Below are 13,874 nucleotides of genomic sequence, written 5' to 3' on the forward strand. Positions count from 1 at the left end.
TGCCATGTAAAAACAAGAAAGGAAACCAAATGTATGTATAAAATTGTAAGACTGTAATAGCTAGCTATGTTATAAGACTGTAATAACAATTAAAAAAAAAAACTATGTTCAATTCTCAATGTAGGATTTCAATTGAAGTACTTAGGAACCAAAATTCATTCATTTACAATTTATCCCAATTGGAAAGAGAACAAAGAAACAATTTTCGAAACAAAATCATCTCGGCTAGAATATGTAGCAGAATGCTTTTAGCATATGTTTGATTTTCCTTTAGGACAGAAAGTTTGAAGAGCTTTGCTGTACTCATTAGCATTAGTGACTCACACATATTGCAAGATGGAAGCATAAATAACAAGTGATTTATATTTAGTCAAAACAAACTTAATTCATTTTATTGGTAATCAAATGATCAATAAACAATGGTACAAACATGAAAAGTATAGTGCCCAATTGCCCAATTGCCCTCAAACATAAAAGACCTATGTACATCTCAAACATAATTTTTTTTTTTTTATCGGCAGTTAACTGCCGAAGGAACTTCGGTTGTTAACTGCAGCCGGTTCCAAACTTCGGTAGTTAACTGCCGCAGGGACAAAAACGTCATTTACTCGTATGGCACAACCTTATAGTGTGGGAACAGCAATTCTCCATTTCAAAAATGCCGAGCTGCAGTTAAGTGTGGGAGAGAAGTAATTTTCTTTGGAGTAAATAGTCAATTTCCCCCCTGAAATTGTAAGTTTCATCAATTACCCCCCTGAAATTAACAAAACTTCAATTACCCCTCTGAAATTTCACAACGTTAGTCAATTTACCCCCTCCGTCAAATTTTTCTGTTAGTGAACATGACGTTTTGCAAATACCCCCCTGAAGTTTTGCACTTATGTGCAAAATGCTTCCAAACTTAAAAATTTATATTATTTTTTTTTCTGAAAAACAAACAATTAATAGTTAAATATTAAAACTAACTATTAATTTTGGAATTTGGGAAAAGTACATGCATATATACATCAAAATAGGCTCCAAAATGGGGAAAATATGTATTTTTTAAAGTGACAATAATGGGATGATTTGTGGATTAATATTGGGGGTTGTGTAGTTTAAATGGTTTGAGAAAATTATTGAAGGAGTTGGAGGAGTTAAAAGACTAAGATGGTGAAGTAGAAAATATAAATTTAAATCTGATTATTAATTTGTTTATAAACTTCTAAAAATAATATTTTTTCTATTAGAAATAACCATTATTGTCACTTTAAAAATACACACTTGAAAAAAACATATTTTTCCCTATTTTGATCTATATATGTATGTAGTTTTTCCAAACTCCAAAATTAATAGTTAGCTTTAATATTTAACTATTAATTGTTTGTTTTTAAGAAAAAATAATATAAATTTTTAAGTTTGGGGGGCATTTTGCACATAAGTGTAAAACTTCAGGTGGTATTTACAAAACGTCATGTTCACTAACAAGAAAATTTGACGGAGGGGGTAAATTCACTAACGTTGTAAAATTTCAGAGAAATAATTGAAGTTTTGTTAATTTCAGGAGGGTAATTAATAAAACTTACAATATTTTAGAGGAGAAATTTACTATTTACTCATTTCTTGGCCTATTGAGCAACCTTCGGAACAAAAATATCTACTATCGAATATCGATAGACACACAACAAGAGCAGATAGAAGAAGGCAGAACCAGAGCGATGGCCATGGCTATGTCTTCTTTCCGCATTGTATTTCGTCACATACTACACACTAAAATCAACAACCGTTTCTTCACTCCACCACCTCGCACCACGTGGCGTCACTCTCTTCTTTCTTCTCGCATTTCATCTTCAACTAATTACAGTTACAACGTTATCACCAACAAAGACGAACGCTTACTCGAACAAATCGAGAACGATAACAACAACACCAACGTTGTTGCAAACTCAACAACAATTGCAGCCATTGTAACATCCCTAGGCGGTCCCCCAGCCGCCGTCGGAATCGTTCGCCTTTCAGGTCCGCACGCGGTGTCTATCGCGGGTCGAGTTTTCCGACCCGCGAGAAACACGTGGCGGCCTACTAGTCATGTTGTTGAATACGGTGTCGTTTTGGATTCCGATGGAAATGTTGTTGACGAGGTTATAGCGGTGCCGATGTTAGCACCGAGGTCGTATACTCGTGAAGATGTTGTTGAACTTCAGTGTCATGGGAATGAAGTGTGTTTGCGTCGTGTGCTAAGGATTTGTTTAGAAGCTGGAGCAACACTTGCTCAACCAGGTATGTTAATTGTTATTAACCTAATCCTTATGTTTTCGGCTTATTTTAATAATCTCTATAGAATTGTTTATGAAAATAGCTTATAGCTTATATGAAAACAATTTGATTATATTGTATACATTGTTTATATGTAAGTAGTTATAGTTATATAATAAGCTCTTATGCTACAAGTGCTTAATTAAGCTGTTTATTCAAAAGATAGGATTAGAAATGACCTCGGAGTGTGCTTTTCTTAAGGTCCTTAGGTTCGAATCCTCCAGGTGCTAATAACTCATGTGTTAGGTTAGTCTATACAAAGCTTTGCTCTGACTTTAATTGGGCCCCCCATTAGTGGACGATTGAACCAGATACCGAGTTTCCAAAAGAAATGACAATATAGGATGTGTGGTAAGACTAAACATGATAAGATTAGAAACGACAACATTAGAGAGAGTTGGGGTAGCACCTATAGTAGAAATGACAATTGTTTTGAACATGTAGAGAGAAGACATGTAGATTCTATAGGAAGAAGAGTAAATCAGATGGAGGGTAGTCAAATCCCTGGATGCAAAAACTATAAGGGAAACCATTAAGAAAGATCTAGAGATTAATGAGTTGAAATGAATAGAGAGATGATATATAGTCGAACATTACGACGTCACTTGATCAACGTAGCCGACTCCACTTCGTGGGATAAGACTTGGCTGTTGTTGTATTCAAACATGGTATTACTTGTTTGATGAAAGCTTCATAAATAGATTCTGCATAAAACGACTGCACTGTGATATTCGTATTTCCATTGGTTATCTAGTATAGCTTATGAAAACATCTTATAACTTATATAAAAATAGTTTGGCATTGTTTTATCTTTTGCTCTAGAAATAATTTATACATAAGAACCTATATGATAAGAGCTTTTGTTAAAAGTGCGTAATTAAATTGTTTACCGAAACAGGACCTAAAACTTATATGAAAATAATTTGACTTTATTTCATATTTTGTTACTGAAATAGCTTATACATAAGCACTTATATGATAAGTCTATAAACACTCATTTAAGTTGTTTATCCAAAGAAGACCTTGTTAAATGAAAGCTTCGTTAATAAATTCTGTACTGCAATATTCACCTCTATGTGCGTATTAAGTGGATATTTATTTATATATGTTAATATGTAGAATGGAGTACATTGCTATTTGTTGATTTGTGTTTTGTTCTTTCAGGAGAGTTTACTCTTCGTGCTTTTCTAAATGGTCGTTTGGATCTCTCTCAGGCTGAAAATGTTGGAAAACTGATTGCAGCCAAATCTGTGGCTGCTGCCGATGCAGCACTGGAAGGAATCCAGGCATGTCTAGCTCAATTTTGTTTTCTTCTTTTTATTACTGTATCACTATCATGATGTTATCTGCTTGTGTTAAATGTCAGACTTAGTTTATTGGTTTCATCTATGAGTGTTGGTGTCATTCTTTTTGCTGTTCGATGCTGAAAAATCTGTTATCTTCTTGGACAGGGTGGTTTCTCTTCTCTTGTCAGATCATTGAGAAATCAGTGCATTGACTTACTCACTGAGATTGAAGCTCGTTTAGATTTCGAAGATGAGATGCCACCTCTAGATTTGAATGGGATTATGGATAAAATACACCATATGTCACAAGATGTTGAGAATGCATTGGAAACGGCAAATTATGACAAGCTTCTGCAATCTGGATTACAGGTATATGATACAGAAGATAGCTCTTGACTTTGTAACAAGTGCTTATTTGTCATACAGTGCCCTTAGGTTGTAAGAGGTGTAGAACTTTTCTCTTTTAACCATAACAATTCTACGTGGGTCTATTTTTATATGAATTTCATGATATCTGTTCTTTACTTCCCTCTTATTAATCTTAATTTCATGATTTCTTTTCTCTTTTAATCTTGCAGATAGCAATTGTTGGCCGTCCTAATGTTGGCAAGTCAAGCCTTCTTAATGCATGGAGCAAAGTATGTCCCAATTACTTTACTTATTTACTACTATAATTTGTTTGATAATTTATTTATTTGATGAATCTTTTGTGTAGATATTAGTATTAGCTTTGGTATTAAAAGATTGAAATAATTTACTTCATTATTTTATGATGGTTAATTGGCTTCTCAACTCCACAATTTATTTAAGGGGTGTGACTAGTAGATGTTTGTGTGTTTGGGCAAAGGGAAGTCCATAGTTAGTAATCATCTTGGCATATTTTACTTCATGATTAGTTAACTTATTGAACATGATTTCTTGTAGCATGCAGAGTGAGAGAGCAATAGTTACTGAAATTGCTGGAACAACTCGAGATGTGATTGAAGCAAGTATCAACATTAACGGCATCCCCATAACCCTTCTTGATACTGCAGGCATCAGGGACACTGATGACATTGTGGAAAAAATTGGTTAGACTTTCCTTCTCTGTAATCTGTACTGTATGCTGCAGGTTGTTTGATGTCCCATCAACTGTGATTTTATAATGACTATAACTGAAATAAAACGGCTTAGTTTAGTTGTTTTTCAATTGTCTTCAACTTTGTCAATTGAAGAAATATAAATATTAGTAAAAAGCTGAATATTTTTATATAGGCTTGCAAATAGTTCTCAATTTTTTGAAATGGAAACTCCTGAAAAATCAAATGAGATTAGTTAGATACAGGGCTAGCAACTTTGCCTGATTTGACTAAGCAGTATTTAGAGGTATCTGGTTGCCTGCATGTCCATCAGTGTTTTGCTACTTTAACCATATTGCTCCACATGTATGTATCCTCTTAATAGGTGTAGAGCGATCTGAAGCTGTTGCTAGAGGTGCTGATTTAATTATCATGACTGTGAGTGCTGTTGAAGGGTGGACTTCTGAAGACACCAAACTTCTTGAAAGGATTCAATCCGCTAAGGTTTTGCCTCAATTATCTTTATTCCATTTAGTACTCTTGTTCATGATATTTAATAGGGTTAAAGAAGTTTTTTCGTCCCTAAAAATATAAGTGAATTTTGATTTTAGTCCCTAAAAAATAAAACGGGATGTTTTCATCCTCACATAACTTTTTCGTTTTGTTTTTCGTTTTGTTTTTTGGTCCTTAATGGCCAATTTATGTTAATGTCAAGATTATCACTCTTTTATGTTCAAGATGTATCTATGTTATGTCCGCCGTCTACTATGTTCAACCTTTGTATGTCCATCTATTATGTTCAACCTTTGTATGTCCATATTATTATGTTCAAGAAATTTCCAAAACAAATGAAATTTTTTGTGAGGATGAAAACACCCCGTTTTATTTTTTAGGGACTAAAATAAAAATTCGCTATATATTTAGGGAAGAAAAACTTATTTAACCCTATTTAATAATTTGATAAAGATAAAAATATAACATTTTCTTATATGGAAAGAGACATTCGAGAGGAATGTTAGCATCAAGATAATGCTGCCTACTAGGCAGCATTGAACTAGAAGAGTGGAGTGGACACACAGATTCCTTTTGTCACTACAAGAGTAAAAGTCTTAAAAAAAAAATAGAGAGATCAACTACGTGGATCAAACAAAGCTAGTTCCTCAAAAATGCCACTTAGATGCTATAGTTACACCACACCACACCACACCACAAGTAAAAGACATCTTGTAGCATAAGCACCAAAAACACTAAAGATTTTACATTACACCTGATATCTTTCTGTTGACATAAACTGGTTCCTAATGTTATTTTCTACCATGCTAACAAATGCATGTTAGTTTGCAATCTTTATTTAATCTTTCTGTAACTACAGGAATCAACTGGATCTTCAACCCCAGTAATCCTTGTGGTCAACAAGATAGATTGTAAGCCTTGTGCAGAGACTGAATGGGACAAAGGAATGCACAGTCACAAAATTTTCAGCAAACAAGTGTTTACATGTGCTGTAACCAGTCAAGGATTACAAGACTTAGAGAGGGCAGTCTTAGAGATTGTGGGTATGGATGGCATTGCTTCTGGGGGTCGCAGATGGACCGTCAATCAGGTATGATATCATATCGGCTTTCTGTCTCTCTCACAAAATCTAGCTTCAATTTTTTTAACCTTTTCATTGGGAAGAATCAATCAGGCAGTGGGAAAGCCTGTTACCACGAATCTATGTTTTGGTAAACTCAAACTAGATGTAAAAGGCGAGTTTATGCTTATTTGTGAAAATGGGTAGATGGAAAATAACAACATAACTGGATGCAAAGTCTAGTTGCATTTCTATTTTCTATGACCAACCAAACATGCCCCAAGTGTTGATCTGTTTGGCACATTGATGTTGCAGAGACAATGTGAACAACTTGTTCGGACCAAGGAAGCACTTGTGAGATTACAATCATCAATAAAGGAAGAACTACCTATGGATTTTTGGACAATTGATTTGAGGGATGCTGCATTGTCACTTGGACAGATAAGTGGGGAAGATATATCCGAGGAGGTTTTATCAAATATATTTGGCAAGTTCTGTATTGGTAAATAATAATACAGTTCCCTCCCTACATGGTGCTAAGTGATTTTTTGCATATTTTCAATCTTGTAAAACTCTATCTGGGCCAGTACACGTACCTCCATGGATTTAATATTTTAAAGCCGTGGGTGGGGATCAGTTTTGTTGTATAATTTTTCTGCTTTTCTCACCACATGACCTTTTTGACTATGATCAAATAACCAGTGCTATGTATAACTATTTTTGGGAGGAATTTTCCCACCCTCAAACGAATCAGTTTTTGTGCGATCCAAAAGTGTACTTCTAGACAAATGAAGATTTTGTGTCGTCCATGTGTATTTCTAGAGTTATATATAGTTTTTTTTTAGAAATGTTGCGACTAAAGTAAAGTTGTTTCCCAGTTATTTTTGTAATACAAGTCACAATGATGCTTGAAATGATTTCTTAATTGCTTATGTTTTTTTAGGGGTGCTTATGTGTTGCACATATTTTTGTGGCACGTCGTCATCTTAGTAATTATTTTTAATCAGTGGTTCAAATGAAAGTAAAATATGATGCAACTAAAGTACGAGCAGAAGGCTAATCCATTGAAGAATGCTTATTTGGAGTGAAATTCATTCCTTCTTTAAAATATCGCAGAGACGGGTTTAGATTTAGATTCAAAAACTCTCCGGTCCAGGAACAGCTAATGTTCTCCACGTTATAAAAGACACACCCCTCTATGTTAAAAGAGAATACTGACCTCCCATATTTATTTTATCCAATTGACATATACCTCCCTTGCAAGTTATCGTCGTTAGTAGTAAGTTGTGATGCTTCTACAAGGCAAAGCAGAATGTTGTGGCTAGTGGTGCTTAAGAAGTTACGCTTCAGGATGCTATTAGTGGTGATATGTAATGGAATATGTTGTGATGCACATAGCTAATCACAACAAGTGCTTGGCCGTTCGCGATGGCTCACATGAAAAATGAAGGGTGGTGCTTTCGTTGTGGGCATAGAGACAAAATTGTTGTTCACTATAGTGCAAACTTGTGGCATCAAAGGCGTAGCTATGCATGTCAATGAGGTAGCTTTGGCTAACAAAAAAAATATATTTTAACTTGATCAATTAGTATATTTTGTAATTAGTTACTCTAATAATATATATTTCGCCAATATGTGACGCGTAGAGTCGTACTGCTACTTGTTTGATATAGGGTTAATAGTGCTTTTCACCCCTGTAATATGTCATTTCCAGTTTTCGCCTTTATAAAATTTTCGGTTTGATTTACATCCTCGTAAATTTTATTTTTTTTTCCGGAAAACACCCTTAATAGGCCATTCAAAAACCAAAATTTCTTGAAAAAAAATTCTGAAAATGGCCTATTAAGGGTGTTTTTCGGAAAATAAAAATTTTACGATGACACAAATCAAACCGAAAATTTTATAGGGGCGAAAACCGGAAATGACATATATTACAGGGGTGAAAAACACTATTAACCCTTTGATATATGTATCTACAAGGAAAATAAAATCATTAGCCACAAGGGGGGAAAGAAATAATTAATGTATTAACTTGCAGCTAAATAATATTCATAAGTTTATGGTCCAAAAGAATGACTAAATTTGAAATGGCAAATCATTAGTTTTAGCTTTGCCACATTGAACTGATTATGCATGGAATACCAGGAAAAGAATCTGTATCAGCAGAGAAGTTTGACAATGGTATGAAAAATGATTTGATTCTTGAAGTGCAATATTTTGTCCTTGATGCAATCCTTGAGTTATTCTGCGAATGAGAGGAATTCATTGATGAATTATAAGTTAGGTACAAACACAGGTTAGCAGGAAAAGTTTAGCAAGCATGTAAAAAATTAGGAAAAAAAATAAATATGTAACTCCTATGTATAAATGTAATCCCCAACAGAAGAAGGTATAGGTACGCATATCTACCACCATTTAGCAGTGATAGATCTTTGTCGTGGAATTTATTAACCACATAATGTAGATTCTCCTCTCCAAACCAAATTTTCTCTATACACAATAGACAATATTCAAATCCAAGTGTCTTACCACTAACATGTAAACTAAACAATATTAAACTAATTACAATATTAAACTAATTGTAAACTAAGGAACCAGTTAAGCTACTGTACCTAATCAATGTTTTGGAAAGACAAATTGGGAAGCTACAAAGATTGATCATACTAATGTATCAAGTCTTCTCTAATGTAAATTCTTTGTATTTACATAAGATATCATCAATTCTTTCATCACGGGGTTGATGTAAAGTAAAGGTAGTATCATATTAAGCCATGACTCCGTATGAAGCACGGATATGGACACGGACACCGGACACGGTATGAACATTGAGAAAATCATATAAAAGGGCAACCTTAGCAATAATTTTAAAAAATCCAAGTTGTTTGTAAAGTACCTGGAGAAGAAGGTAGCTCTGGCCATCAACAGCATTCTTAATGACTCTGAAGGTCTGACCATAGTAAATATGAAAATTCACAGCATCTTCTACCTTTGAAAAGTTTCCCACTTTCACTGTAGTACTCACTCCATGAACACTTCCACAATTAAAGAACCAAACTAATGCTAAGAAAAATAAAGCTTGGAACCAAGAGCAATGAGCTGAATGAGTTAGTTACCACTTTCTATATAAAAAATAAATATGTGATCATTGAAGCTGATTATATACACTATGTTTGTTCATTCGGATTATTTTAAGGCACATTAAAAAGCTATTTAACTTTTTGAGCAATTATCTGCATTCTTTGTGGTGCAGTGTGCAGCTTTTTCCTGATAAATGGATTGAAACTAAGGTGAAATCATAAGGAGTGTATGAATATATTGTTGGCATGTAGCTAGTGGAGTGTATGAATAATTGTCAGTTCAACGTATTTGTGAAGTGGACAAGTTGTTAGATATAATCTGAGTTTGATTATAATTAGTTTTTTTTGGGAGATTATAATTAGTTTAATATTGTTTAGTTTACATGTTAGTGATTAGTTAAAAGTTAGAAAAGATTTCACTCCCCTCACTCGAGAGGGCACTCCCCTCACTCGAGAGGGGCTTGATTTACATTCATCTCCCCTCTTATCTTAAAATCTACACTTTACTCCCTTAATATTTTTTTTTTTTATTTTTAATAATCTAGCCAAAAAAAAATAATCTAACACACTTCGAAGAAAAATAGTATTGTGGGTCTATTTTAATATAATCAAAGCTCGAATGCATATTTGTCACTATTTTTTATTCACTATTTCATTAATATATAGTTATTTAAAAGTGAATTTTATACTCTAAATTATAAATTTAATTACAAAATATTTAAATTTAGTTATCATTGACTATTGACATTTAAATCATAAAAAAATGATTTCTTTTTTAAATGGTGATTGAAAATCATAAAAATATTTATTTATGTGAAAATAGGTTAAAGTGTAATGCATATTTATTTAATTATTAAGGGAGGTGGTTGTTATTCAAACATCTCATAAGAGAGGGGAGTGTAATTCAAACTTCTTTTAGAGAAATGGAGTATAATTTACTCTAAAAAAAATAAGTGAGTTATGAAAATAAAGTCCCATCTTAAATTGGTCCAAATTAACAATCAATTCTCCTAAATGAGCAGATTGTGTGGTCCAAAGAAAGAATGTTATAGACTGGTTTTTAAATGCCAAGCCCCCCACCCCCCAATTCTTTTAATTTTGGCTGAATATCCTTGATTTCCCTTCCTTAATTCCCGCACGTGTCTTCTTAGTCTAACTTACTAAATTACTTAGCATTGCTCCTCAAAAATATATTAAGTAAATCGTTTGTTGAAATCATTTAAATAAAAACAAAGAGTGTTACAAGTTTAATTAAATTATTTACAGATAAAAAAAATATTAAGAAGGAAATATATGATGTATATAAGATATTGAGTTGTTACGCAACCCATCAATAGTTGGGCACAGCAACTTGGACATACAATCATGTAAAGAAACAAAAGCCCTTGTTCGGCTTCCACAATATTCCAACTATTTGTATCACCAGGTTTATGCATTCGTTTTCCAGTGAAATATATGTTTGTCCCTGTGAATCCTATATAGTGAACTTGTGTTGCACAACAAATCCTCATGATCAGTTGGGCAAATTAAAGGCCAAAGGTTTTTGGCTTGTGACCTTGGACTTGGTTCTCAAATCACAATATCTCGAATCTCATTTGAAATTACTCGGGCGATGTCTGTCTCGTTCTTTGTAATAATATACTGTCACATGTACCATATTCAATTGTGGAAGAAGTGTGGCTTTTGAGCTTAATGTTCCGCAAGATCAGCATCAAGAACACCTCTGATGAAATGTTCTTGAGGTGCTTGTTTGTGCAGTTTTCTGTCTCTAAAATTCATGACAAATAAAGCATATTAACTAAAAAATATTGGATCATGCTTTAAAATTTTCCATAATGTAGTTTTAGAGGTTATGATAAAGAAGTTTCTCAAGATATCATAAATTAAGCATTATCTTTAAGACCTACACCACAGTGAACATATCAAAATGCATCAAATTAGTTATAAATTCTATTCTTCATACATTTTAGCAAATTTAATCAATCAATTCAAGATGGTATCACCATATGAGTTCTAACGCAATTTTCAAATCATAGCATGTAATTCTTTCCATTTCTTATCAAACATTTCATGATGTCTTTCATATTTTTACAATGACATAAACATGGATAACATGCAATATTCAATAAATACAAACCAATGTGATAAACATGGATAACATATATTTTGAATTGAGGATGATGAAATAAAGATGAATGTGAGTGTGAAAAATGAAATCATTGAATGGGTTTCACTTGTTTCAAGAAAAAGGATGAAAATTATGAACTTGTATGTTTTGTGGCTTTGAGAGAATTTTTTGATGAAGAAATATGAAAGAGTGATGGAATGAGCGATGTTTTAGGGTTACAAATACCAGAGAACCGTTTCAATCCGAGTGGAGGTGGTAGAATGATAATTAAGTGTAATTAAGCAAATGGTTAAGTGCTTTGAATCCGCAACTTCCATATTTTCGAAGCATTTACTAAACGAAATGTGGCTCGTTTAGGGAATCAAAACATAAAGTTCCTAGTTAAAAATTGATTAATTCGCTAAGCAAAATGATGCATCGCTTAGCGAATTTAGCATAATACAATATTTTTCAAGTGAAACCACATCAGTGCAGAAACTCGGTTATTCATGAATGCTCATGTTTAAAATATGCTATAATGTACACACACACAAAAAAACTAAAAATGGCTGAAAATAAAAGAAATGAATAGAAAATTGGGTTACCTCAAAATACACGGTTGTTTTACATCATTAGTTTGACGCGTGATTCTTATATGATCAAGATGGCAATGAGAATGCTTTAACTGCTCTTCCCTTGAGTCTCTGGGAAGTGTATATTTTGCTAACTTTTTCAAACAAATCGAAGCAGACCTCCTCATTTTGGTCCTTTATAGTCAGCCAATTATCACCAATATCCATTATTATTTAGGACTTCTGAATAAATGGCTTTGTTAGCATCATAGGAGACGTATCACCATCCTCAATGTCCATCACAAATAGATCGTGCTAGAACTCAAATTTGCCCACTTTGATGTGGACAACTTCCAGCTTCACGCATGTTTTTTTTTTTTTGCAAGATCCGTCAGTAAACTGCAATATTGTATTTGTTGGCTGCTTGATCCCAGATCAAGCAATGCCTTCTTAAATAGTTTATTACCTAAAGGCGAGAAAATCACAAGAAATGAGGATTTGAGTTGTGATGGATTTAAAATCTTTTTCTCGTGTTCTTAAAAAAGATCAAATTATAATATATGTAAACTAAATGGTAAGAATAGAGAAAACAACACCAGAGATTTTTATACTGGTTGACTTCGACCTTGGCAGCTACCTCCCGTCCTCCCCTTACCGAGAGAGTTTGCCTCAAACCTTGGAGGACTTAATCCACTATAATCCAAACCGATTATAAGTGTTGTAACCGGTCGAGGAAGGATTACAAGACTTGGAGAGGACAGTTTTAGAAATTGTGGGTATGGATGGCATTGCTGCTGGGGGTCGTAGATGGACTGTCGATCAGGTAGGATATCATATTAGCTTCTGTCTATCTCACAAAGTCTAGCTTAAAAAAAAATTAGCCTTTTCAATGGGAAGGAGGTTTGTGCAATTTGAAAATGTACTTCTAGACAAATGAAGAGTTTGTGTCGTCCAAATGTGTATCTCTAGAATTATGCATGGTTCTTTAGAAATGCAAGGGTGAGTTAAATTGCTTCCACATACTAATTTAGGAATATAATAGTCGCAATGAAGCTCGAAATAGTAATTTCTTGAAAACTAACCAAACTCTCACCCTTTCTTTTTCTGAGAGACTATCATATTGGTCCAGTGCCTCCTTAGAGCTATTCCTTATAATGGTTCTCAACTGTTACATAGAACACACATAAAACGCCTTGTAGATCCCAACTTCTAAAATAAATGAATTTCAAAATGTCGACAAGACAATCTAGGAAATGAAGCAAGAGTTTACTTTAACTAGTTAGCAATTGTTCTATATAGCACTTCTGTTCAACGTAGAAAACACATTCAGTTTACCTGTGCAAATGTCGAGGAGTTACTAAGAACTTGTTTCTGGTAATTCTTGAATTCTGGTGTCATAGCCTACATGAACAAGAATGAAGAAAAAACTGATATTGCATCAGCCAGACAACAAAATATGCACAAAAGGATCACTTTTCCTTTTATACCGATAGTTATAATAAACATCAACTCTTTTACAGATAAGATCTGCAATGCAGTCTATGACATTTCTCAATGTTAGCTTCTTTGTAGCAGCCTGTAACGCATAAAACTAAGAATGGGCATGTAGATGATGATAATATAGTTACTAATACCAGATATTAATTACTAGCTACTAATACCAGATATTAAATGATATACAAATCAAACTAATCGAATTAATTAATACCATAAATAAGTATCATTAACCCAACATATATCTTCAGCTTCATATTCATTCTTTGGCTTCAGCTCCTCCCATCTCCATTGGAGCAATCATATCCTGAAGAAGTCCATTGTTCCTTACAAAGTGGAAGCAGCAGTGGGTGCCCAAAATCTCAGTTGCAAGCAAATGCATTGGTCCATTATTACCTCTATGAAAATAATT

The 13,874-nt window shown here is 33.6% G+C and overlaps 1 protein-coding gene and 1 long non-coding RNA gene across 2 annotated transcripts; one reads left to right on the plus strand and one right to left on the minus strand.

Moving 5' to 3' along the window:
* Positions 1–1,624: 1,624 nt before the first annotated feature.
* LOC25489409 (tRNA modification GTPase MnmE) lies at positions 1,625–7,027 on the plus strand. The gene is made up of 8 exons (XM_013605388.3): positions 1,625–2,259; positions 3,460–3,581; positions 3,747–3,950; positions 4,160–4,219; positions 4,513–4,651; positions 5,025–5,143; positions 6,012–6,242; positions 6,528–7,027. Exons 1-8 carry the CDS (start codon positions 1,698–1,700, stop codon positions 6,720–6,722), a joined length of 1,632 nt encoding a protein of 543 aa, XP_013460842.1. The 5' UTR covers positions 1,625–1,697; the 3' UTR covers positions 6,723–7,027.
* Positions 7,028–10,503: 3,476 nt separating this feature from the next.
* On the minus strand, positions 10,504–13,664 carry LOC112419927 (uncharacterized). The gene is made up of 3 exons (XR_003010037.1): positions 13,304–13,664; positions 12,002–13,133; positions 10,504–11,057 (listed from the first exon to the last, which is right to left on the minus strand). It is a non-coding gene; the product is annotated as an uncharacterized lncRNA (long non-coding RNA).
* Positions 13,665–13,874: the final 210 nt, after the last annotated feature.

The sequence above is a fragment of the Medicago truncatula genome, chromosome 3, assembly GCF_003473485.1.
Source record: "Medicago truncatula cultivar Jemalong A17 chromosome 3, MtrunA17r5.0-ANR, whole genome shotgun sequence".
Taxonomy (NCBI): Eukaryota; Viridiplantae; Streptophyta; class Magnoliopsida; order Fabales; family Fabaceae; genus Medicago; species Medicago truncatula.

Bases quoted from the DNA above. Each gene is read 5' to 3' on its own strand.
- LOC25489409 (XM_013605388.3), top strand. From the start codon at position 1,698: ATGGCCATGGCTATGTCTTCTTTCCGCATTGTATTTCGTCACATACTA. The intron at 3,951-4,159 runs GTATATGATACA...TTAATCTTGCAG, and splicing joins TTCTGCAATCTGGATTACAG to ATAGCAATTGTTGGCCGTCC. The intron at 4,652-5,024 runs GTTAGACTTTCC...TCCTCTTAATAG, and splicing joins TGACATTGTGGAAAAAATTG to GTGTAGAGCGATCTGAAGCT.